Source organism: Xenopus tropicalis, chromosome 1 (genome assembly GCF_000004195.4).
Source record: "Xenopus tropicalis strain Nigerian chromosome 1, UCB_Xtro_10.0, whole genome shotgun sequence".
Taxonomy (NCBI): domain Eukaryota; kingdom Metazoa; phylum Chordata; class Amphibia; order Anura; family Pipidae; genus Xenopus; species Xenopus tropicalis.
In genome coordinates this window covers 135,398,436-135,425,813 of record NC_030677.2, presented here as the reverse complement: position 1 = coordinate 135,425,813, position 27,378 = coordinate 135,398,436, and the positions used below count along the sequence as shown (strand labels likewise).

At 39.9% G+C, this 27,378-nt stretch overlaps 1 protein-coding gene across 1 annotated transcript; it reads left to right on the top strand.

Annotated features, from left to right (window-relative positions):
* The first annotated feature begins 1,591 nt into the window (after window positions 1-1,591).
* fbp2 (fructose-bisphosphatase 2) lies at window positions 1,592-27,170 on the top strand. The gene is given in 7 exon segments (NM_001032345.1): window positions 1,592-1,844; window positions 2,930-3,092; window positions 9,372-9,464; window positions 18,179-18,319; window positions 18,626-18,763; window positions 21,794-21,913; window positions 25,848-27,170. Coding segments are annotated over 7 exon segments (1,020 nt in total). The 5' UTR covers window positions 1,592-1,674; the 3' UTR covers window positions 26,043-27,170.
* Window positions 27,171-27,378: the final 208 nt, after the last annotated feature.

The following is a 27,378-nucleotide window of genomic DNA, read 5'->3' as shown; positions in this document are numbered from 1 at the left end:
AGGAGAAGGAAAGGTAAAAACTAAGTAAGCTTTATCAGAATGGTCTATGTAAATACATTCATAAACACTTACAGTAATGCTGCACTGAGTCCTCTATCAAAAGAAACACAAGACTTCTTGTCTCTTTTTGTAAACATGGTGTTCCAGTGTGTGACTTCCTGTCTCAGAAACATCCTTAATTCTGCACAGTTCTCTTCTTTCTCCCCTCTCCTGCTCCCCCTCCCACTAGAATGCTAAGAACTCCTTCCCCCATCCCTTGGAATATGTGATCTGAGCTATAAGGGCTAGACTGCAGGAAGGAAGCTAGTTAAAATGGCAGCTGCTATCTTAAGCAAATGGAGAAAGCTTCTAAAGCTCTTATGCACAGATAGTCACAATAAATGGGGTATGTTCCTGGCCTTTGTGTTATATAGAGTGTGCCCAAAGCAGCGATTAGGAGCAGAGCATTAAAGGAGAAGGAAAAGCTAATAAAGAGTTAATCTCAAGCTGCAGGCATACCTTCAGTTCTCTCAATAGTGCCCTTAAGCCTCCCCATATTTCTCCCATTCAGATGATCAGAAGCCTCCTATGAAAAAAAGACGCTGAGCTCTGTAAAGAAAATTCCTATAATGCCACGCTCCTGCACCAAGACCGGTGTCTATGCCCAGTTTGTAAGACTATGAGGCTCAGATCACACATTCCTAAGGGGGTGGAGGGAGTTCTTAGCATTCTTGCGGGAGGGGAAAGAGCAGTGTGTCTCTGGCACAGGAAAACAAAGAGACAACAAATCCAGTTTCTTTTGACAGAGAACTCAGTGCAGCATTTCTGTGAGTGCTTATGCTTATACATAGACCTTAGTTTTTACCTTTCCTTCTCCATAAGGGCTTAAACCAATGCAGGGCAATACTATAGTATGAGTTGTACTTACATACCGTATTACCTATGCTGTGCTATAAGTAATCACTATTAGAATCCACATTTTGCAGTACCTGCATTATGAGTAAACAGATTATTTACATCCAAATCCAAATTATATTTATTTATACATATAAACAAGCCAAGGATGCCTGGTGTTATAAAGATTCATCACAAGAAGTTGCTTTAGTACCTTTTGTAAAGAAATACAAATAGCCTAATATGCAAATAGAGTTGCATATTCACATTTGACCATAGATTACCTGCAAAAATGTGTTGCTGTTGTATACTTTGTTTCTTGGTATACTAAATATTTACAATGAATCAGCAAGGCAAGAATTGTAACTAACTCATACTCATACCTATATACTGTATGTATAAAAGTATGCAGTGGAACCTTCTGTGCTCTCATTTTACTTTAATCTTACTTTACTTTAAACTAAACTACTTATTAGTAGGTAGAATTTACCCCCCCCCCCTTACAAGCATATTTTCCTTTAAAGTTCTGTGTATAAGGGTACTGTGCAAGACTATATTCCTTCTGCAATAACATATTTCACAGCAACTCAGCCGCAGAGATGGCATTCCCACTATGCACAGATGGCACAGCACATCGATTGCCTACATTCATTGGCCCGGTATTTCAGTCTTCTTAGTCACATGGGCTGTGTAACATTTCCATCAAGTATCCTGGTACCTTGCAGTCAGAGGTCTGTAGATAAGGGAGGCAGCTGCAAGCAAAATTCATTTCTTAGAGAAAAGGGATTTTTCATAGGCAAAATGGCAGATCGAAGCCCTTTTGAAACAGACATGGTAACCCTTACCCGCTTTGTCATGGAAAAGGGAAGGCAAGCAAAAGGCACTGGGGAACTGACACAACTTATGAACTCCATTCTGACTGCTATAAAGGCCATCTCCTCTGCTGTGAGGAAGGCAGGTCTTGCACATATGTAAGTACTCTTTTTTTTCTTCTTTTGTAAGTATACATTTTCTCTACAAACTGAATACTGGGGTTGCCCAATGTCCCAAAATGGACACAGGTTTTGCAATTACTAGCATGAACATGGTATGCACTTGCCTTTTTACGTTTTTGCACAAAAGCAAGGCAAATGGTAAGTACTGAAAGTATGGATGCACCAAACTGCTTCAGTCGAATCCTAGTGTTACAGCATGAATACCTGCAGAAATAAAATAATTAGCAGTGAGATGATAGATGATAGATAGATAGATAGATGATAGATAGATAGATAGATGATAGATGATAAATAGACTGATAGATAGGGCTGGAAGCATGAATGTGACTGAAGATGAAGTGAAGAAGTACCTGTTATAGGATCTACCTCTGCCCACATAAAGGACATCACATCTTGTGGTGCAATCCTAGGCTATTAATTAATTCATTACATTACCTTAGAAATATCTTTGATCCTGAAAAACGATACATCATAATTAAGTTATTATTACTATTTTCATACATGCAAGAATAAAGCAATGTAGCACATACACATCCCTGGCTAGTTAAAATAACTTTTCTACATATATTTAACCATGGAAGTTGCAAGTAAAACTTCAGTGAAACATGTATAATGAAGCAGTAGAATTCGTACTGAATCAGATGAAAGTGAGTGTAGGACTGGCCAGAGGGGATGACTTTGAAGCAGCTTGAAGTATATTGCAATATACAGTATGGACAAACAATCCCTGTTTTGTTTAAAGGCGAGTACAAAATGTCAGCTGTTACTATATATATATATATATATATATATATTCCTTGATGTACTTGATCTGAGTTGGTGCTAGTGACAGCTGCATGATCGCAGGCTAGGTTACCAGTTTTGAATGTGCAGCACAAGACCTTTCAGACATGCAGCCAACAAGGGGGCAGAGACTGGCAGATTACTGTAGGAAAGAGGCAATAAATGGGTATGCTTGTCTGTTGCAGAGCTGCAGCTCATAGAATAAGAGGCACATTTCTAATAACATTGGTTATACAGTATATGTGTGGAGACTCATTTTTATAGTCATATATTTTTAGGTATGGCATTTCTGGAAGCGTGAATGTGACTGGAGATGAAGTGAAGAAACTGGACGTGTTATCTAATGATCTTGTGATTAACATGCTGAAATCATCCTATGGTACTTGCGCCTTGGTTTCTGAGGAGAACAAAGAAGTTATTATCATACCCAAAGAAATGCAGGTTAGTATATAAATGGGGTTTGTAAAAGTAGCTCAATTAAAACATTTGCACAATGCAAACAATTTTTTCATTTGTGTGAACCAAATCCTTTTGAACATATTTAATTTAGCCTTTGCAAGCCTGCCAAAGTATTATGCCAGAGCAAAATAGATTTCACACTATAGAACATGTTATACAGCATAAAACTTTATATTGAAAAAGTCTTTAATCAGGTCTAAAAAATATGCTATGTGCGATTAAGAACTTAAGAACTGCCCCATGAGACATATGTATGCATATGTTTCTATTTAAAGCTTTTATTGCATTTCCCACTAGTGCGAGATAGAATGGGCATATTAAGGGAAAATGTTGATAAGTGGTTTCTTGAGATGGCATAAAACATGCCTAGAGTCTATCGTACAGCTGCTCAAACTATGCCTATCACTTCTGAGAAATCCCACTGTGTCCTTTAAATACATTGTAATTGCCATGAGCTTGCCCATGTGCGCAACAGACTTGTATGTGTCATGACACAATATAAATAAACTCTAACCCTAGTGCATAGTGTTATATTGCATTAAAGTAAAACAGCACTAAACTACCGTATAAGGGAGTCATTTTAAATTAACAGTATATATAAAGTTATGCCATAAAAACACAATGAGACCCTGACTGTGTAATCTACACTGTTCCATAACAAAAGCATTAAAACAGTCCTCACAGAGGTCATAACATAGTGATTCTGACTCTGGCTCTGTCTGTTTGCTTTGTCTATCACTGATATTCATGGTTGGACTGGACTGACACCAGGAAAACACTCCGGTGGGCCCCGCCGATACAGACCCAATTCCCACCAATACTTGCCCCGCTGATCTCCCTTCCACAAATAGGCCCCTGGGGTGCCAGCCCCAGCAGGACATGTACACCACAGCCTGACCCTGCTGATATTCCTTTATTAGGATTTACCAGGATGGCCTCGGCACCTGGGTTTTTTCTGGTATCCCTGTGTCCCAGTCCCTCTGATCACAGCCAAGTTAAGTTTAAGGTACACACGCTTGGGGGGGTTGGGTGGTCTGACGATGGGGTGCAGTAGTGCAGTAGTCCCATCCCTTCTTTTTTTCCCCCTATATCATCTTCTTTCCTCTATTCACACTATTTTCTCAGCCTTCACATTTCTCTGAGATGCACTCCACAGTGTGATTGGGAGGTACAAAAGGTCGCCTGGGAGAAGAGAGAAGTGCAGTATTGCTAGCAGTGAAATGGGGTCAGATAAGCTGCCCATTCATTAAATGGATGCTGCGGGCCTATGGCAATCCACTGGGTGAGGATTGCATTAGCATGCTGATTCTATATGCATCCAAAAGAATTCTCAAACTTGTCTGATAGAAATCTGCTGGATAGTTAGCCAGATGTCAGTCAGCCAGACCCTCCTGAGGGCCCCATACACAAAGGAAATGGGGGCTGTAGCCTGGCAATATAACCATTATAGCCGATTTCAGGCCAGATGTTGGTCGGGCAGGCCCATCGTTTGTTCCCCTACACGGGCCGATAAGCTGCCGAATCGGTCTAAGGGACCGATATCGGAAGCTACAATTTGCCCATGTATGGCCACCTTTAGGAACAATAGAGAACCTTGATAAAATGCAAATTGTTAGGGATTAGTCACAGTCCTTGGTATTTTGACTCTTTAAGACAAGAGCACCTAACACAGGTGCTATAGAACAAAGATGATTTGAATTTTTACATTTTTATTGAAAAAATGTAGTGCATGGATGTCCTTCATGGACTGTACATTTTCTTTGATTTATTATTCTAGCTCAAATGTTGCTCTGATGATCTCTGTTTCTCAAGGGCAAACCTCTGCAATATTGTAGCTGTTATGTAAGGGACTTGGGATTACTTGGGGCTAAATATTAATAAATGGAACCACAGTCAGTAATGACATCCCTACTACCAGTCAGGCCAAGGGCTGAAGCTTTGCACTGATGTTTAGAATTATTTATTTCATAGTGCTTAATTGTTAATGATTTCTTTCTAAAATGTTACATACCTATATGGGCCCCTAAAGCATTACTTGGGTTGTTTTCCACTACCCCTGCATCTCTTTTCACTGGAACCACTATAAAGAGGAAGCTCCAGCAGAGAGTAGGCCCAAGGGGCCCTTGCCTTGGAACTACAGCACCAATTCTTGGAATGCCTCTTTACTAAAGTGTACATACAACATTAGCTGTGAAGGGGCTGAGTACACTTCAAACACTATATAAGAATAGCACAGAATGTTTGATTGTGCCCTTAAATAGCACTTCAATGATTTACTAGTCAGGTATTTGAACCTTGTTCTGATGTCCCAGCTGGTAAGATTTAATCCTGAAGTGCAAAATAACAAGCTGTTATCAGCTCCTTTAGAAGCAGTGCTTATTTGGCAAAAAGATGGCTGATTTCTTTCAAAAGCAATTTTGCAGATTAGAATATTCAGAAAAACTGATCTTAAAGCAATCTTCCTAGTGCATTATTAAGATGTGAATGGCCTTGGCACTTAGTTGCTAAAGTGAAAACCTTTTCTTTAAACCTTTACACTGCCCACAATTCAAATGTGCTGTGTGTAAATGTTAGCTTTCAGCTCCTGATATATATGGTTAATTCATTTTATATCAGGAGCTGAAAGCTAACATTTACACACAGCACATAGGAATGGTGGGTAGTATAAAGCTAAAGGCAGTAGGGAGCCTGTTTAAATCATAGGCCTGTAATTTATGAGGATAGCACAAATGGCCCTGTCTTTGGGAATATTTGATCATATTTGATCATATACCCATATATATGTATTTGGCGAATATTCGTTTTGACCATGCACCCTGCCTTTACCTATATAAGTGGAGGCACTTATGAACTGGTTTAGCTGTAAATGTGGAAAACATTTTTGAAAAAAAATCTTAAGTGTCATATCTGTCAGTGTGATGAGATTCCTGTGTCTTCAGGGAATAAACATGACAGGTTTACCAACAGCTACCAGAAGGTGTCACTGCTGCCCTGATTAAATATGTTTAGTCCTTAGGCAGACTATTGAGAAAAGTTTAGCATTTCCTAAACAACAAATTTTTAGTCTCATTGGGAGCTGAAGTCAATCAGCAGAGGTGGAGCCTCAGATTCTGTAACTAAAAATCCCTGACAGCCAAATTATTCAAATTTAATACAGTTAGAGATGAATGCTTTACTATTTGATGATACCTCCTATTTAGATTGTAAGCTCTATGGGGCAGGGACCTCCATCCTGTCTCTTCAGCTCTTAACTTATTGCAATTGCACCTTGTATTTATTTGTATCTATTATCATACTTTGTATTTATCTATTATTACTTTAATAAACCCCTGTTGTATTAATTTATTGTCTACTGTATAGTGCTGCGTACATAAGTAGCGCTTTATAAATAAAGATATACATACATACATACATACATAAATATCTTTCCATATGGACTAGCAATTTATTTTGCAAGGGTAGTGCTCAGTAGATTCTCTTTGTCTTATCATTTGAGATTTAATAACGACTTACGATTGGTAATGTAAATAAATACACAAAATTCACGTCGTTTTACTTATAACTGATGCACAACACATCTTGAGTATATCAAGGAGGGGCAAATGCTGAAATGCTTTTGGTTTCAGTCATTTTTATTAACTTTTTTAGAGGAGGTACAGAATCCATATCAAAATAAATTGTACATGCTGTCATTTTCAGTGATCTGTTGAAAAAAAAAGAAAAAAGGGAAACATGTGGATTGGAAAATAGAGAGGGAGAATGTGGAAAACAGGAAACAGGGGAAATGAACTTTATAGCCATTAACTAGCAAACCAGGGTTCATAACCAAACAGCATCCCAGAGGTCCCAAAGTAGACAGCTTAACATCAGGCGGCCAGCGGTCAGACATGGGTGGATTAAAAACCCACAGTATATAAATTATATTAGAAAAAGTTTTTTAACTTTTGTTATATAATCTATATACTGTGGGTATGCTGGTAAGGGACGTACCAGATTAATAAATTGAAAATGACAATATAGAGAGATCCTCATTACTCGGAAAGTTATAGTTATACCATGGTTCTTAAACCTTCAAAAGTGATCCAAACCAATTTATTGTTATAATATTACGCAATAGTTACTTTGGCAGTAAGGAAAATATGTCGTAAGCTTCTCTTGTGGAAATTAATTGTCGAGATTTTTATTAAGTAGACCCACTCTGTGGATCTTTTTTCAGATTTAGTAGTATAGTAGTAGAAAGTAGTATAAGTACAAGATAAGAATTGCTACACTATAGGAAAATGCCACCATTTGTTTAACACCATTCCTTCTTGGCCACAATGTATAAAGAAGTCCCTACTAAAGTTTTTTTCTTTATAAGCACCAGAGGAGAACTTTATATTTTTATATTCAGTGAGCTATAAGATGTAGAATTAGGGGAGTCCTACTATTCAATTCAGTTACCTACCTGATTCCTGCTTATTCCTGAGTTGCTGCCTGGTTCCTGGGCCCTAGTACCTGTTCCTTTATTGTTTCCTGTGGATTTCATGGTACTGACCTCTGGCCTGTATTCTGATTTTGCCTCTGCCTGCTGCCTGCCCGGACCTCGGACTGTTTATCGGACTCCTTCCCAGACCTCAGCCTGCCTATCAGATAGTCTGCTACCTGCCCAAACCATGGCCAGTTATACTAGTTGCTCTGTCTGCTCAGTCATGTATGATTACTACTCCTTGCCATACCAGCTGACTATCTTTGTCACCATCTACTGGCGTCATCCAGCATATTTACTGCTGCCTGTCTACAGTCAGCCAGTTATTCCTGACAATACCCTTGTTTAGAGCAGACATCCTATTTGTGTCTAGAATGTTACCATCACAGATCAATATCTGATTAGGTATTGGATGGGTATTGATTATAAAATCTTGTTGGCCCAGGAGTGCATTGTGCTGTTGAAGCAGGTCTGTACGGGTCCCCACAGGAACAATCAGATCTTTATGCTTACTTCCAGCAAGAGAATATTCCTATGTTTGGCCAGTTTATAAGTTTACCAGCACCTGCCTACTGCTGTTGTACAAACAACACACATTGCAGTTCTTCTTTTTGTTAATTTTTTGTTAAAATTTTTAAAAAGCTAATTGCGAGGGTTGGCACTGACTGATTGTAAGCCTTTGCTATTTCTCTTTATTTTTTTGGTCCTTTTCTATTCTTTCTTCTGTCTGTCATTCAAACCATTAGACTAGCATCATGTGGGAAATAGAGAGCTGCCAGTCTGTGATCAATCACTGATTGTGCTGAAGGCACACAAACAAATGTCTGTCAATACCCACACCTATCAATCTACACAGCTAGCTACACTTTTCACACAAGCTCACTACTACGTTTCTGAGTGATAATTGCCTGAGCTCTGGGTGCACTTGCAGGGTCCATATCATTTGTCAAGTAAATTTAAGTCAATAGTGGGTTAATTTTCTTTGCAGGCAACAAAATGTGGGGAACCAATGTGCAGGCCAGAAGAATGCAGGTTGTTGCCAGGCTTTAAAGGCCATACATGTAACTTTACAAACAAATTCCTACTAATTACTCCCAATACTACGTTTACAGGGTAACCCTTTTGAAATAAAAAATAACAAAAGTGGTACAAAGGTGATACCTTTATTGGCTAACTAAGATAACCATAGCAAGCTTTCAGAATATTTTAGTTCCTTTTTCAAGCTGATTACAAAGAAGCTGTGGGGCTCGCTGATATATATACAACATTCAGCTCATAGATCAAATAACCAGAAAAAAAGAATATCTGTGTGGAAGGTGTTAACAAAGTCATATAAACGGGGGGGTACAGGATAATGTGGATCAAAGTGACTTGATATAAATTAGGGTAAGTTACTGAAGTGTGAAGTGAATGGAATGGGAGTTTTGCCGCAGGCGACTAATCTCCCCGTGTGCCAGAGCCCTAAAGGTATCACCTTTATACCACTTTTGTTATTTTTTATTTCAAAAGGGTTACCCTGTAAACATTTTTTGACTGGCTAACATGGTACATCACCTTTTCCTGCATCCCAATACTACCATACACTGCATATTTAACTGTTCTAAAAGTTATAAGATCCACTTAAATTAGTTAACCCCTGTACATGCCTTTGCTGCATCTCAGCTGTAGGGAAATGCTGGAAAACCTACTATAAATTCTTCCATCATCATTTGGTGGAAATTAAGGATTATGAAGAGGTACTGCAAAATGGGTGGGAATTGAGACATATATGAATATGTACTCTTTTTTTGCAGGGTAAATACGTTGTCTGTTTTGATCCCCTTGATGGTTCTTCTAACATAGACTGCTTAGCATCAATTGGAACAATATTTGCCATATACAGGAAGGTAAGAAATTGTTGTCATTGCTTATTGTTATTTTCCTATTCATGTTGTCTTGGTTAAGAATCTGAATCTGTTAGCTATAATAATTCTAATATTACAATGATCTGACTCACTGGAGGGGAAAAGGCACTTACATGGTGTCCATGAGATTGCTAGTTAAGTGGTCAGTAAGTGGAAGCTTATTAATGAACCACTATAAGCACAAATAAAAATACACAGTTTGATTATTGATTCAGCCTAGCTATGGTTCGTCACACTGATCAAATAGAACTATGGTATTTGGCTATAGCAGTGTATGACCAATCATACAGTATTCAACTGTTTGGCCTGTTGCCTGATCTGTCAGATAAATTAAAGATTGACCAGTATGTGTCCATCTTTACTGAAATTGCATACATTTGATTTAAATAACTAAGCAGATTTTTTGGTGGAATGTGAAAACTAATAAAACAGACATTTTAAGTGATTATGCTTATTATGATGCTTTCTTTGTCTTAAGCCCCTTAAATATATTTTGTTATAGGGGTGGGAAATTTTGAGTGTTGGGTGGTTTGATTTTATAAATTTTAAAGAAAAGTACCTACTGCTGTTTGTATGAATAATAAAAAAAAGCTTGTAATATGTTAAGGAGGAAATGAAAAAAAAACCATTCAGGATGGATAGACAAGTAAATACTTCTTGAAGCTCACCTTTTACCAGTATTTCTTTCTGAGAAGGAATGTAGTTTTGCACTTGGAAATTTTGAAGTTCTAAGAACTGTCACTACAGGGGCAGCCATGTCATGTTACATAGTTACATAGTTACATAGTTACATAGGGTTGAAAAAAGACCAGTGTCCATCAAGTTCAACCCATCCAAGTAAACCCAGCACACCTAACCCCCACCTACCAATCTATACACTCACATACATAAACTATAAATACAACCACTAGTACTAACTGTAGATATTAGTATCACAATAGGCTTGGATATTCTGATTGTTCAAGAACTCATCTAGGCCCCTCTTAAAGGCATTAACAGAATCTGCCATTACCACATCACTAGGAAGGGCATTCCATAACCTCACTGCCCTCACCGTGAAAAACCACCTACGCTGCTTCAAATGGAAGCTCCGTTCCTCTAATCTAAAGGGGTGACCTCTGGTGCGTTGATTGTTTTTATGGGAAAAAAGAACATCCCCCAACTGCCTATAATCCCCTCTAATGTACTTGTACAGAGTAATCATGTCCCCTCGCAAGTGCCTCTTTGCCAGAGAAAACAACCTCAACCTCGACAGTCTCACCTCATAGTGTCCTGTAACTATATCAGACATAAATGAAAAGTTCTAACCAAAATGCAAGGAATCCAGGCGTTATATTTATTCTGAGAGGCAGCTAATTACAATGACGGGGAAAGGACCCGTTTGAGCGAGGACCACATTAATGAGCTGATTTGGTCCCCAATTTGACAGAAAAATCAAACCTGTCCAATCGACATCTACCCAATGGACACAAGATAAGGGAAAATTGTTTCATACTTACCGTGATTTTCCTTTCCTGGTCCTCTCCATATCAGCACTATCCGGGTTAGCTCCTCCCATTCACCATTGAAAAGAACCCTCCCAACTAATAAATATCCGTCCTGCCCCTTTACCTGTGTCTGGTAGCAAGTTCGAATATTCTGGGGAGGGAAGTGCTGATATGGAGAGGACCAGGAAAGGAAAATCACGGTAAGTATGAAACAATTTTCCCTTTTCCCTGGTCCTCTCCCTCTCAGCACTATCCGGGATGTAGCAAGCTCCCGAAGACTGGGTGAGAATAAACACAACACTATGCAGTAAAGTATTATTTATTTTGAGAAGAGGCTGCTTTTAAGACACTGTGACCAAATTCAGCCTGGTTTGCGGATGACACATCCAGCCGGTAGTGTGATATGAAGGTGTTTGGAGATGCCCAAGATGCTGCCCTGCAAATCACTTCCAGTGATGTCCCTGCTTCCGCTGCCCATGAAGCCGCTTGACCTCTTGTTGAATGAGCTGAGATTGACTGTGGAAGATCGAGGTTTTTTGACATATATGCATCTTTGATGGTCTTCCTTATCCATTTGGAGATGGTGGAATTGGAAGCTTTCTCTCCTTTCTTGGATCCACTTGGAAGAACAAAGAATCTGTCAGCCTTTCTGAACCCGTCCGTGGCCTGGCAGTAAGCCTTGATACATCTGCCGACATCTAGGTAAGTAAAAGGATACTCTTGCTCTCCTGATGCTTTTTCACCAATGGATGGTAAACACAACTCATCTCTGATATGATACTCTGTCACAACTTTAGGTTTGAATGTGGGAACAAATTTCAGGATTACTTTGTCTGGAAAGAACATGGGGCTGTCTTTGGCGTACTTGAGGGCCTGCAGTTCCCCTACCCTCTTAGCTGAGGTGACGGCCACTAAGAATACCGTTTTTAGTGTTAAATGCCAGACAGAAATCTCCTGTATCGGTTCAAATGGTGAAGAAGACAGAAATTCCAAAACCAACGGAAGATCCCACTGAGGACATGAGGGTCTCTTTGCTGGTAGGATCCTGATAGCCGCCTTGAAAAATCTGATTATCAGAGGATGTAGTGCCCATCTGGTCTCTGAGAAGGCTGAGATAGCCGATACTTGAGTTTTCAGTGTACTGACTCTTAGCCCTTTTTCCAGACCTGCCTGAAGAAATTCCAACAACTCAGCAACTGTGACTGCAACTTCCCCCGATCTTTTGGACTTCCAGTCTATGAAGGCTTTCCATACTTTGCAGTACCTGTTGTTGGTGGAGGCTTTCCTAGACTTCATCAGAATGCGAATGACACTCTCGGATAACCCTTGTGCCTCTAGGCCTTGCCGCTCAACCTCCATGCCATCAGGGCCAGCTGACCTGGATTCGGGTGGACAAACGGCCCCTGGGTTAACAGATCTATGGAACATGGCAGCTTCCAAGGAGGACTGATTGATAATCTCAGGAGAGTTGGGAACCACGGCCGTCTGGGCCACGCTGGGGCAATGCATATTAACTCTCCCTTCTCCTCTATTAGCTTGTGTAGCACCCTCTGAATCAGAGGAAGAGGTGGAAAGACATAGCACAAATTCTTCGGCCAAGACTGGGTTAATGCATCCGTGGCTTGTGCACGGGGATCCTGTATCTGAGAAAAAAACTGACTGCATTTCGAATTGGCCGTCGTTGCCATGAGGTCTGTGCCCGGCCTCCCCCATAGATTCACGAGGTGGTTGAAGATCCTGGGGTTCAATTGCCATTCGTGGGGATTTAGACTGTTTCTGCTCAAGAAATCCGCCTTGATGTTTTGGCAACCCGGAAGATAGACTGCTGTAATTTCTTGTAGGTTTAGTTCTGCCCACTCGAAGATGCATTCTACTTCCTGAAGTAAGGCAACGCTCTTTGTGCCCCCTTGTTTTCTTATGTATGCTACTGCTGTACAGTTGTCGCATCTGACCTTTACCCTTTTGCCTTTTAAATCGTTCCTGAAGAACTGAAGAGCTTGCCAAATACCTCTTAGTTCCAAAATGTTTGAGGGTCGGTTTAAGGAGGGCTGTAGCCACGATCCTTGAGCTGCTCGGCCTTGCAGTACTGCGCCCCATCCTGATCCTGATGCATCCGTTGTTAATATGACCCATTTTTCTGGAAACAATGGAACCCCTGCGGGCAAGCGCCCTGGTTGAGACCACCAGCCTAGGGCTTTTCTGAGATATGAGCCTGCTGAAATCTGGACCGAAGGATCGGTAATTCCCCCTGATCTGATGAACGCAACCTGTGGCTGCCTCATATGCCACTGGGCCCAGCTGACTAGGCGAATAGAGGAGGCCATCATACCAATTGCTTGAGACAGTATGCACGCTGGAACACTGTCTTTGGACAGAATATGTCGGATAATACCTTGTAGATTCCGCTGTCTTTCTTCTGACAGAGACACTATTCCGGTCTTTGAATTTATTCGAGCTCCCAGAAAGATGATTTCCTGACTGGGCGTGAGCTGACTTTTTGAAAAATTTAGGCACCAGCCATGCTGCTCCAGCACCTGAATGACCCTGTCCCTTTGGATCAGTGCTTGACTCCTTGATCTTGATAAAAGAATGAGGTCGTCCAGGTAATGAAAAAGCCTTAGCTTTTCCCACCTTAGGTTTGCAACCAGGGTGACCAGGGTTTTGGAGAATACCCTTGGTGCAGTGGAGAGCCCGAAAGGTAGGCATGTGAAGTGGAACTGTCTTTCTCCCACTGCGAACCTCAGGAACTTCCAATGCGACTCTGCTATGGGAACATGGTGATAGGCATCCTGGATGTCCAGAGTGCACATCCAGTCTCCTGGAACCACCTCCGCTCTTATTGATTCCAATGATTCCATTCTGAATTTTTTTACCTCCAGGAATTGATTCAGCCACCTCAGATCCAGAATCGGACGCCAGGATCCCGACTGTTTCTTGACCAGGAAGAACTGTGAATAAACTCCTTCTCCCTGCTCCTGGGATGGGACTGGCCTTATCACATCTTGGAACAGCATGGATTCTATGCAAGTTTCTAGAGCTTGAATCTTGTCCACAGAATCTGGTTCGGGCGACCGGTGAAATCTTTTCGGAGGTATCTTCCCAGCGAACTCTAGCATGTAACCTCCCTGGATGATTTCCAAGACCCAGTTGTCCTCTATGGATCTTACCCAGGCATCCCTGAATTGGCTGAGTCTTCCTCCAACTCCGGGTCCCTGGGGACCACCACCTTCAGAAGGTCTTTCTGTTGGAACTGGCACCAGACTTATGGCTGAACTGCCGAAAGGAACTTTGTTGATTCCCTTGCCAAGAGCCCACCTTTGGAGCCTCTCTTCTGCTTCTGAACTGCCTGGAATCACTTGAAGAACCTGGCCTAAACCGGTACGAAGACTTCCTTTTTGGGGATCGTTTAGATTGGAACCCCCGCTTCCTCTTTTGAGGTAAGAATTGACTCTTACCACCTGAGGCCTTTGAAATTAGATCCTCCAGTTTCTTTCCGAATAAAACCTGACCTTGGAATGGCAGGGCACACAAAGCCGCTTTGGAGGGAGAGTCTGCCTCCCAAGCCCTAAGCCAGAGGGCCCTTCTGGCGGAGACTGAGAGGACAAGGGACCTAGAGGCAAGACGGGTAAGGTCTACCGCTGCGTTGACAAGGAAAGAAGCACCCAACTTGAGGTCAGCTAGACCCTCGATAATCCTTGCTCTCTCCTCTCCGTTTCTGAGAGCCATCTCCAAGCCTTCTAGCCATACTTCCATGGCTTTTGCTACTGATATGGATGCAACTGCTGGCCTAGCTGCTTCTCCTGCACACGAAAAGGCTCTTTTGAGATCTGCTTCCATGCGTTTATCCATAGTATCTTTCAAGGATGATAGATCATCTATTGGAAGGACCGTATTCTTTGCCAGGTTGATGATGGGAGCATCTACTACTGGCAATGTGCAGAGATCTTTTAGGTCTTCCTCCTTAAATGGATACAGCTTCCGAAATTTGGATTGCATAGCGGACCTTCTCGAGATCACCTCCCACTCATCTTTGATTAGAGATCTCACTTCCTCATGGAAAGGGAAAGACTGAAATTTCTTCTTAGACCCGGGTAGGAATGATGCTGAAGTCCCCGGCTGATCCTCCTCCTGAAGGTCTAGTGCTTCTTTAACAGCTTTAATTAGGGGTGACACCATTGCAAACTCGAAAGCTCCCCTGTAATCTTCTTCAGACTCTTCTCCTGAAGAATTCTCCGAATAACCTGTATTGTCTCCTCTGTCACTCGGGTAGTCTTCCCTAGAGTGCTCTATCCTAGGAGTCGCCAAGGCTTGGACTTCCTGAGACACTGTTTGCCTGATTAGGGATATGATATCCGCTGAAGCCAGAGTTTGGCCTCCTGCTACAGATACTAGGCAAGACTGGCACAATCTCTTATTCGGGAGAGGCATTTCTGAACATGCCACACAGGATCCAGAATCTTCTGTGGAGACACTCGGGGCATCATTTGTTAGCTCCTTCTCCTTCTGTTTGGTTCTGGCAGGTTTCATCTGCAAGAAACATTAAAATATATAATCATGATGATGAGTGCAGCTGTCTAGCATGCATATCATCTTGCGTGGGTTTTTTTTTTTTTTTTTTTTTACCTCAATGGAGATAGACTTGAAGTGAGGGTGGCAGCAGTAATAAGCGATGGTGGAGATGCCTGAAAAAAATTTAAACACAAACTTAATAGATAAGAGGATCCCTTATCTAAGCAGTCTCCAGTACCACTTACTTACAGGACAGCAGGGCAAGCAGAGGCAGACCGGCTAAGGACTCGGGTATGCAGCGTCTCCCAGTTCAGAACAACGCGCGGCCCCAGCTGGCAGTCCTTTTAAATTCCCGGGAGCCAATCGCCACCTGCCTTGCTCGCGCCAGAGCTTGGAACGCAAACCGGAAGTTCCGCCATGACGGTTTGCGTTCCACCGCCGCCACCCTCCCCGCCTGGCCCACGCTGATACCCGGAGCGCTGCGATGGTGTCCCTGTCATCGGTCGCATTACCGCAGACCGGGAGGACTGGCCAGGCGGGCGGGCAGTGCAGGTCCTTCCGAACGGCGTTGCCTAGCAACCGCAGGACCTGCACGAAGGGGAAACCCTTGCCGGAATGCATACAACCCCAGCCCAGACCGCTTTGCCGCAGGTCCTGCTATCTCCATAAGAAAATCCTACTCCTCTCAAAGGAGTGAATGAGAAGAACAAAAAGACACAGGTAAAAGGGCAGGACGGATATTTATTAGTTGGGAGGGTTCTTCTCAATGGTGAATGGGAGGAGCTAACCCGGATAGTGCTGAGAGGGAGAGGACCAGGGAAAGTGCCTGGGAACTCTACTGCACTGCTTTGCTTTTTTAGCACAGTTTTTCAAACAGGGGTACCTTTTTACATAACAGACTATGCGGGGGGGGGGGAGAGGTAAGGGTGGCTGATGGAGGGCAGTTTAGGGGGCTGTTGTAGGTAGGGGGGGTTTAGTTCTCCTTTAATATTTGGCTGTTAGCTGAAATGCTGCTTTGAAAGAAGTTTAGCCTATATGTAATGTTATGCAAAGCAGTTTAATAACTGTGTATCTAGGATTTGTTCTTATGTATTAGTGCAACCAGCTGCATTTTTGTGGGGAGCAGGGAGACACCAGGCTGTGGGGTGAGTAGAAAGTTAGGGCTGTGGAGTAAGGAGTGCAAATTACACATAAAAATGTGGGTGTGGAGGGGCAAGAAAGCATTAATAAGGATTTGGGGTTTGAAAAAATGAAGAAAGCATCAATATGTGGAATGTACAAGTGAAGGGAATCGCAAGTAACTGTGCCAAGTAGCAGGTATTTTTGTAACTGTTAGAAATGGTATTAATTGTGATATTTTCTAAAGACCACATAAGCATTGTTAGCTGTTTGTATGTACAAAGAGGGACCAGCTCTGGGGTGTGGAGGAAGTATAAGGTATCAGGCTATAGGGTCTAGAAGGAGAACAAAGCAACAACCTGTACAAGGGGAATAAGACATCAGACTGTGAGGTGTGAATGATGAAGAAAAGCACTGTGGAGGGAACAGGAAGCATCAGGCTATGGGATGTGAATGACTGGAAAGCTATCAGGATGTGTGGTTGAAAAGGAGAAAGAGGAAGCAGGCTGTATAGTGGGAGAAGTAGACTTCTCAGTATTTGCTTTGTGCAGCTACATTTTTGTGTAGATTCTCAGATTTAATTAAACGTCTCCATGTTCTGAGCATGACTTATTGTCAAATGTAACTGAATAAATCCCTCATGAATGAAAAGTTTAGTTCCAGTAGAAACAGCAGTAGACAAACTAGAAAGGAAAGTTTGAGAACATGAAGTCACTGAATGAAATCTGATCGGCTGTTGTTGGTTCCACCCAGTTTTTCTAACCTTGGATCATAGTTATATAGTAAAAACCACTGTGCAAAGTTTGGGGACCGAGGTTTTAATAGTGTCAGAATGGCAGCAATTTAAATTTCCCCACTATTTTTAAAACTTGAATACGTAGAGACTGACTGTGAAAGTTTGGGAACCCTGGCATCAAACCAATAAAATTCAATAGATGAAATCTGATTGGTTGTTTTTGGCTCTGCCCACTTTTTCTAACCTTGAACCACCGTTACCTGGTGCATAACTCTGCAAAGTTTGGGGAGCTGGTTGAATTTCCCCCATTGAAAGTCAATAGGTAAAATCTGTTCACAGCTCTGCCCACTTTTGGGCATCCAACAATAATCATATTTTTATTCAGGCTGACCCCATGACTGTGTGATTCAGGTTTGGGGAGTATAGCCTCAAAGCTGTAAGATTGGCAGCAGTTTCAATTTCCCCATTAAAGTCAATGGCTGAAATTTGATTGGCTGTTGTTGGCCCCTCACACTTTGGGTCATCCAACAAATGTCGCTGTTTCATTTGGAGTGATCCCATGTTAAGTTATTCGAGTTTGGGGAGTGTAGCTTCAAAGCTGTAAGAGTGGCAGGGGCAAGGTGCATGGGGATATTATACTTTACATCTGCCACTGACCAAGAGTTAAGTACCGGGCTTGTTTTGTGCACACTGATGACACATGAGTTCGGAAAAAATATGATAAAGTGTGCAGGTTACAGTACATTTTTTGAAGGCAGAAGAATATTTTTTGTACAAGTGATACTAAGCTGTAAAACGCCCTGTAAAACTCTACACTTACCAATCTATATTGTACTTTCCTATAGACAACAGATACAGAGCCCTGTGAACAAGATGCCCTTCAACCAGGACGTAACATCGTAGCAGCGGGCTATGCCCTATATGGAAGTGCAACCCTTGTAGCCCTCTCTACTGGCGAAGGTGTGGATTGCTTCATGTTGGATCCTGTAAGTGTGGAATTATTAATTTTCAAGATTATAAAATGTTTCATACAGCCCTATTTACACTCTCTCTCACAGGTCATAGTCCTGCATATAATATATACTCTATGAAAAGATAACCAAAATCCTCTGCTACCACCCCAGACAAGCCCCCTGATATTAAAACCTACAGAGTACCCATTTGAAACAAAGTGTTCAGATTATACAGAATACTTTGTTTCAAATTGTACAAGTTACACGTCATGTTTTAATGCAATACACTCAATGCACTTGTCATTTTAATAAATACACATACAAACTGTATTGTTCTAGGCACTTGGAGAATTTATTTTGGTTGACAAAAATGTGAAAATCAAGAAGAAAGGCAAGATTTACAGTCTTAATGAAGGCTATGCAAAGTATTTTGATCCAGCAATGACAGAATACCTGAAAAACAAGAAATTTCCCCAGGTAAGAAAGTATCTATGCTTCACATCTTTTCCTTTTATTATGTATTTTATGGTGTAGGTGTTGGTCACATTTTTTAATATTTCTGAGCCGTGTTGCTGCATCTTAATGCACCAAAAACACCCCACTGAAGTATGTCGGGTGATGTCAGATTATTTTGTCTTTGTTCTGTCTTTTAAGGAAGCCTTCCTATAATTTCAATGGTTCAGCCTGAATCTATAATATACAAACAAGCTGTTGCAGCTAAAGAACTATGAGAAAAGGAAGTGCTGGATCATTATACCAAATCCCAGCCAGACACACACATGGTAACACTGCTGAGTCAGAAAGGGAATCCTGGGCACATTGCCAGCAAATCACTTGCGTTTTGATACACAAAGTGAAACAGGAATATTAATGTCACTTAAAGTCAAAATCGAAAGCATGATTTTCAAAAATATTGTCCTTATATTACCTCTTGGAGTGAGGAAATACGGTTCAATTAAATAGGTTTATAGTTATATTGATTTGCATTTAAACCAGTACTGAAACACATGCACTTACAAGTGATACACAATTAATTAACCTAGGGTTTCTCACAGTATGAGAGCTATGTTTTGTTGATAGAGTTGCAGCTGTTTATATGGCTTTTGATCTTCTAATGCTCTAATTCTTAACCTTTGGAACAAGTACGAATATTGAGTCCCTGTACTGTTTAGAGTGAGTCCCCGTGACCCATGATTTTTTGCCATATTATTTTCTCCAGCCTTTTATTCATTTTCAATAATAAAGGGGGATATATAAATATTTCTATACTGAACCTTGGGTCCAAAGGCAAAACTCCAGACTTAAAGGAAAATTATACTGCCTGATTGAATACTTAACCAACAGATAGTTTCTATCTACATATATTAAGAGCCCTATTAAAGAATCTTACCAAACTGGAATATATATATCAGTAAATATTGCCCTTTTACACCTTTTCTGTTGAGCCGCTATTATATGATGGTCTCTGTGCTCCCTCAGAGATCACTTGACAGGAAATAATGTAGCTCTAACTGTAAAAGAAAGGAGTAAAAAACAGAACTTTGACCATTAATTGGCTAACAGGTATGTGGGCCCTCGGTTTGTGATCCCAGGGGTCAACCCTTAGTACTTAAAATGGCAATTTCTATTTAATATTATCCAGTGGCACATACTACTAAAAAAGTACAATGTTTTATTTAGGTCAAGCAGGGTTTTACATATGAGCTGTTTTATGCAATATATATTTATAGATACCTACATTGTTGGAGGGTATAGTTTTCCTTTAATTAGAATGTGCTTCTAATGCAGTAAAAACAAATCTTATCAATGGATGTGCAGTGTGCTCTTCAGCTGGTACCTCAAGGGCCTAAACCTGTTTCATTAAACAGCACTTCGTGACCATAAGTGTAAATTATACAGATTTGTTTATTGTCTGTGTATGCAAATAATCACAGAAACACTGAGTGTTCAAATAATATTGCTGGTTAGACAATATATTTGTTACCCCACATCAAATACAGTTTTCTCAAAAAAATGCAGCTTTCTGCTTTTGAAGTCTGCCATATGCTGCAATATTTGGTCTGCCAGTATAATTGTATAGTACCAAACTAGAAACCAATGGTACAATGTTTTTAAAAAAAAATGCAATGCGATCCCTGCCCAATATGGTCAATTGACGATGTAGGATCTTAGGGCTGTTTGAGCAGTCAATATTATTGCATTCTTATCCAGCTTATCCAGCTATGAATAGGTCTCCAGTTGATCAGTGCAGTTCAGGCCATCTATTTGTTTTCATACGATTTGTTTATCCCTCCTCAAAACTTAAAGAATAAAATTAATAATTGTTTATACATTGTGTCTGCACTGGCTCTTATATTTACTGTACAACAACATGTAAAGTTCTTCTTTGTTGTAGCTCAAGTCTGTTGAAAATATTATGACCAAACTCATCTAGTGCCCAAGCTAGTTTGGCAAGTTTTTGACAGATTATTAACCTTTAAGTAACTCTGGTTCTATTAGTTCAACAGAATTTACATCCCAGTAGGATGATATTTATCATTATAATGTAACTGCTCTTATAACTGGACTGCTGCAAGTGATTTTTTTTATACAAATTGTGTGAAATGATGACAGAACCTAATTGCAGGACTAAATGCAGATATTTCATAGTTAAAGAAGCAAAAGGAAAATAATGATACACTCTGGTCCTTGAATGCTCACTGGAGAAATACAAAGTAAAAACAAGTGTTGGCCATATAACAAGTTGATTATATGAAGTGAAGCTGTAACCCCACTTCCATCACCTTTCCACTCTGTAGACCCTTTGCAGGTATTGTTACATTTCAGTAGTATCTTTTCATTGAAGACATGTGGATCTGTGCAAGCAGTAATTCAAACTGGTGCCATCCTTCTAATCAGCAGATACCCACTAGAGGGCATGCAATTGCTGTGGGTGCTGGTAACTGAAGCAAGACAGGGCATTCTCAGACAGAGCCTTTAACTCAAAGAAGGGGCAGATTATAAAATGTTGTATTTGCACACAACAGAAGGAAAGATACAACAGAGAGTTAATTTAATTTTTCTTACTATAGAATCAGAGAGACTGGGTATTCATTTTTAAATAAGCTACAACCATATATTTTAAATGCCACAACTGAAACAGTTTTCTAACCATGCCAAGCGATCAAAGTTATGAGCAGGGTAAATAAAGCTTGGTGGAATTTTGGTATTTTGAAATCTGCTTGGTAATGTGCCACTCTTATGTATTGCGTGGGAATGTTAAAGTAATGCATATTGTCAATAATTTTCATATCATGCTGTGAAAATACTGCCAGTAGTATTTAACAGAATACACTTGTAAGAAGAAATATCTTCAGTGAGTGAGAGTTTCCAGCCTTAACTTGAAGAAAACTTCTACTGGCTTTTAAAATGGGCAGATGGAAGTTTTCACTGAAGAAGTTTAAAACCATGGGACTTTACACCCCATATATTATATGCTCACTAATATTGTTTTTGTGGCATTTTTAGGATGGAAGTGCACCATACAGTTCAAGATATGTAGGGTCGATGGTTGCTGATGTTCATAGAACTCTGGTGTATGGTGGGATTTTTATGTATCCAGCAAATGAGAAGAGTCCTAAAGGAAAGGTAACATCATAATAGCACATTAATATTAAGCACTTTGGTTTCAGATCAACCTATTTAGTTCTTTTGTAACTGCTTTGTGCACCCATTCACACACAGTCCATTTGTATTGTATTGTATATCCCCCACTGTCATAGAGAAATCACAGCTACTCTTCTGCAGGTTTACAACACAACACATAATGCTCTGCTATAATATTGAAGACAGTACTAGGTATATTGTAAATACTGTATGGCGTAGACAGCAAAAAGGGGCAACCTAAACCATTTCTGCACTTGCAGCATAATGGTATATATCTTCTAAGTCTTTTCCAGGTTAATATATAAACTACTAATTTACTTGGGGACAAATGGACAAACCCTGGTGTCTGCACATGATCACAAGCCAGGCACGCTGTTATTTTGCCTACTCATTGCTTATAGCCTTAACATTGCATAGGAAACAGCTGATAGGATGATAAGTCAGAAATGTGCCAACCTCGGGTTATTTTACTGGAATACAGAGGAATAAAAAGGTACTTGTGGGAAAGAAAGATAAGTCATTGCTGAAAATTTAACTAAATGTGTAAAAAAACTGTGAGAGTAACTGTCACGTGCAGGGAAGTGCTGATACAGGGCACTGAATAGAAAAATGCAAGTGGAACTTTAAATGTGCATAGTAAGATACCTTATACCTAAACTGGGTTAGCAGTTACATAATATCAAATGTGAACAGCAGGATGAACTGTACCTTGTTTTCCCAGTGGGTCCAATAAAAGTAGCTGTCTGACCCCAGGGAGCAATGTATTTTCACATACTCACAAACATCACAGCACCTTTCTTATGGGGTTATTTAATAAAAGGCACCATGTTTGCCCTGTAGCAGTAACCCATAATAACCAATCAGCAGGTAGAATTTACTGGTCGCCTGTTTAAAAGCAAACATCGTATTGGTTGCTATGGGTTACTGCTCCTGAGCAAACATAGTGCCTTTTATTACATATGAGGGTTAGAGTAAACAATTCATAAACTGCAGTTTTTTATCAAATTGTCAGTTTTATCCATCCGGGAACAAGAAAAAAAACAACAGTGCCACAATGATCAGTAATTTGCATTATTAAAGCTGTCAGTATAACAGTGTAGGAGAAAGCATATCTGAAATCATACCCCACAACTACTTAAATCTCTGTCCAGTTTTGGCCCTGACAGCCCGGCTTTCGGAAGGGCTGTCCGGGTCAAAATTGCCTGGCCAGTTTTACGAATTTGGAAAACTTGGCAGGACTCTCCAAAACTGACAAGGCGATCACCATGTCATAGCCCCGCCCTGTGATGCTCCAGTCCACCCTGTCACATAACATTCTTGCCCAGTGACATTAACCCCCCCGCCTGGAGTTGCGCCCGCCAAAAGTTGGCACCCCTAGAAATAGCCTTCAGACTTCCAAAAAACTCAAGTTCAGACCACCCTAATAGGCTAAAAGATTATATACTAAAGTCTGATAAGAAAGCAAATTCCATTTGGCAGATACTTTAGGGGTGCTTCAGCTCCTCTGCAGTTTAGTGAATAAGCCTGTAGTTGTATACAGCATATGAATAAAAATAATAATTTTGCAGTACATGAAAGAAAGAGAAGTAATACATTAATGCAAACAACTGGCAGCTTGCAAACTCACAAAAACCCCATAGACCATATAAAGTAAGGGCTATGGCATATTTAACTTTTAACCAGTACTGTGGCAGTCAGACCTCCCTTTAATCCACTATCATAGCTTGCCATTGTAAGTAAAGGAAAATGCTCAACCTTTCAGTCAGTGTAACTGGTCGGCACAGCTTGGGAATGCTCAATGCCAACCATGGCCAAAACAACTCATGCGCCATTGTCCCAGGTTACTTTGCCTGCAAGCTTTACAGAATAGATCAAATAGATTTCAGATAAAATATTTTGCTTTGCTGGGGCTCATAATAGGAACATTGTTAGAATAGCTGAGTTGTAAAAAATGCTGGTTATTAATAACTTCTCTTGTCTCTTTGCGTTTGTGCACATTGTCCTGTACCACTGTGTGTACAGCCATCTTACGTCCCAACATGTTATTTATGACTCAGGCTTAGCATGTGACAGAAACTCTTGCTAGCAGTCAGACGGTTGTGTTTACTAAGAAAAGCTTCCTGTAACAATGATTTGTAATCACTTTGCTAGGACATTTAGCAATCCTGTCCTCAATCCTGTAAAATAATAAGTTGAATCTTTTGATTGGGGACACAATAATTGTAAACCAAGGTAGCGGTCAGGCATGTCTAAAAACAAGAATTCTGCAGATAATTTATTTTTTTATCTATACAGGTATAAGATCTGTTATCCAGAAACCTGTTATCCAGAAAGTTCCGAATTATGGAAAGGCCATCTCCCATAGACTCCATTTTAAACAAATGATTCTAATTTTTAGAAATTATTTCCTTTTTCTTTGTAATATTCAAACAGTACCTTGTACTTGATCCCAACTAAGATATAATTAATATTTATTGGAGGCAAAACAACCCTATTGGGTTTATTTAATATTTAAATGATTTTTTAGTAAACTTAAAGCATGGAGATCTAAACTACAGCAAGATCCCTTATCCGGAAGACCTCAGGTCCCGAGCATTCTGACTAACAGTTCCCATACCTGCATTATATAGTAATGCAAACAAATTAGAGAACACCACAATAGGTGACTTCAATCATATGCACCATTACCCAATACCTTCATTTGCACATTATCCGGAGATTTTTATCTCCATTTTTTCATATCTTTTTTGTTAAACACTGGTAACATTTATTTAAGTTTAACATTCAAGTGTGGAAGGTGCAGATATTCTCTCTTTATATATTGCTATTATATAGTAATACCTAATTGTGCTTAGTCTAAAAAACATAAAGAAAATTTATACACTATAGGATGGACAGAAATATTAAGTTCTGCTCATCTGGCCAGGTCAGTTACATAGTGGGACAAATTTGCCACTTTGAACATTTGGTATCTGGCCCAGTGCCTTGGGGTGTAGCTAGGAACCCTGGAACATTTTTGAAAACTTTGGAACTGGGCTTATTATCGAGTGCATAAGACTTACTGAGTCTCCATGGTTTGCTGTGTGTGCTAGTGTTCTGATATGCTCACAATTACAGTACATACCTTAGAGCAGGGGTCCCCAACCTTTTTTACCTGTGAGCCAAATTCAAATGTAAAAAGAGCTGAGGAGCAACACAAGCATAAAAAAGTTCATGGGGGTGCCAAATAAGGGCTGTTATTGGCTATTAGTTACCCCCTATATGGATTGACAGCTGGCTTAGAGAGAACATCAGTGGTAAGTGGAGTGGGTCTAGTATGCAGGATGAATAACTGGTAGGACCCTAGTACTTTACTGTTTAACCCCAAAATTAGAGCCTTTCCAAACAGCAAGTTTGACTTATAAATAGCACATCTAACACAAAGGCACATTTTCTCTGCCAGTTAGCTGCCTTTTTAGATTTTAGTAGAAGATGTGTTTTGTGCACATAAAGAATTATATTGATTAAGATGGAAAAGCTGCTAAGCTTAACTTGTACATGCTAGTTTTTGAAAAAAACCCAGCAACAGGCGCTTGCTGACACTCGTACTGACCTATGTACTGTTTTCACAAGATTTCGTTTTTGCATGTTTGAAATGTTATCCGCAGCTTCAGAAATCGTTAAGGAAGCCACTCATACATGCTTGGTTTGCTCTGCTCCTTGATACTGCAACTTATCAACAAGCATTTTAACCTTCGTAACCTTATGTTCTAGGACATTTTTCCAGAACTGAAAGCAACTCTGAGCGTGGGGATAGATGCCAATAGCAAAACCATCAGACATCCATAAATATTTAGATTATTTTTTTTAATTTCTAAACTTATATCTGGCTCTCTGCATTCATAACATAATGTTTCTTGCTTTGTGCCCTTTACAGCTCCGACTTTTATACGAGTGCAATCCAATGTCTTTCATAATAGAGCAGGCTGGGGGAATGGCAACCACAGGAACCCAACCAGTGCTGGATGTACAGCCTGAGACCATCCATCAGAGGGTGCCCCTCATTCTTGGCTCTCCAGATGATGTAGAGGAGTATTTGGCCTGTGTTAAGAAACACCAGAAAAGTAGCTAACTGTTGGTTAAAGTGTATTCATGTGTAGCTTTGTTTTATTGGCATAATCCCAGTCCATGAATATGATGTAACTTTCTTCCTTTACCACTGATAAGATTTTGCCATGGGAATGCCAGTTATTTGCTTCTCTTGTAATGCGAGAAAAGTCCTACAGTAAATATGATACATATGCTTGCTTTATATTATATTGCCAAATAAATTGCCCAAATTGTATGAAAAATTATAATTTAGCCTTAAACCTGGGAACTCTTAAAACTATTTTCATTACACCAGGAATTGCAAATACCACAATCAGCCCAAAAGTCAAGGTTTGGTGTAAAAATCTGTTATGCTTTTTAAAACATATATAGATATAGGATCCATAGTTTTCTTGTGTTCTTGTTTTTTTCACTTAATAAATCACAACTTTTTTTAGTTTCTGTGTAATTAGTATAATTAGTGCTAAAAACCACTTTTTGTAAAAACAAAGAAAATATGAACGTTCATAAATAGCCTTGTCACTTTGTACATGGGGTGGATTTCAGACAGAGTATAGAAAAACGCATGAAAAAATAAGCTGTTTTTTATGTTTTTTTTTTTACACAGCATTATAAATAGGCCCCTTAGTGTGACATTGGCGATAAGCCATTGTGCGCCATAAATTTAAAACTCCAACCCATGAGAAGTTGGTTTATTTTAAATTTGTGTTTAATCCAGAATTTTCAAAATCATTTAGAAAATGTGATTTCATTATGTAAATACCGTTATTACACAAATATTTGATTACATGTGATAGAATCAGACCAAACTGCAGGGGGATGAGTATGGACTGGGTATGCCTGGGTATGACACGTATCACTGGGTGGTATTAACCAAACAGATTATAGACTACATATTTATAGTTTTTGTCAAAATTGTCCATCAAGTTTCCTCCACACATGATATGATGCTAAACAGTGACTTACTGTACCTTCCAAAAGATATTACTCAGTTTATAGCCAGCTTCAGCTAAGTAACCAAGGTGTGCTCTATTCTCCTACATCAGAAAAAAATTAGTTTGAATCTATATGACACAGATTACAATGTTTTGAAAACATATGTTTTGGTTGTATTAATAAATTAAAATGAAAATAAAAGCTTTAGAAACTTTGCCTTTTTTAGTTTATTTATTTTACACAACAATATAAAAGAAACTGTAAATATTCTGCTTTGCTTCTCTTTAATAACATCGAGGATACAAAACGTAAGATATGCCAAAAGAGTTTTAGTTACATGAGACGCCACAGTTGCTGCTTCAAACAATGAGCTGTTTTATAAGATATCCTCTTCTTTCCATGTCGGCATTTAAAAAAGGCAT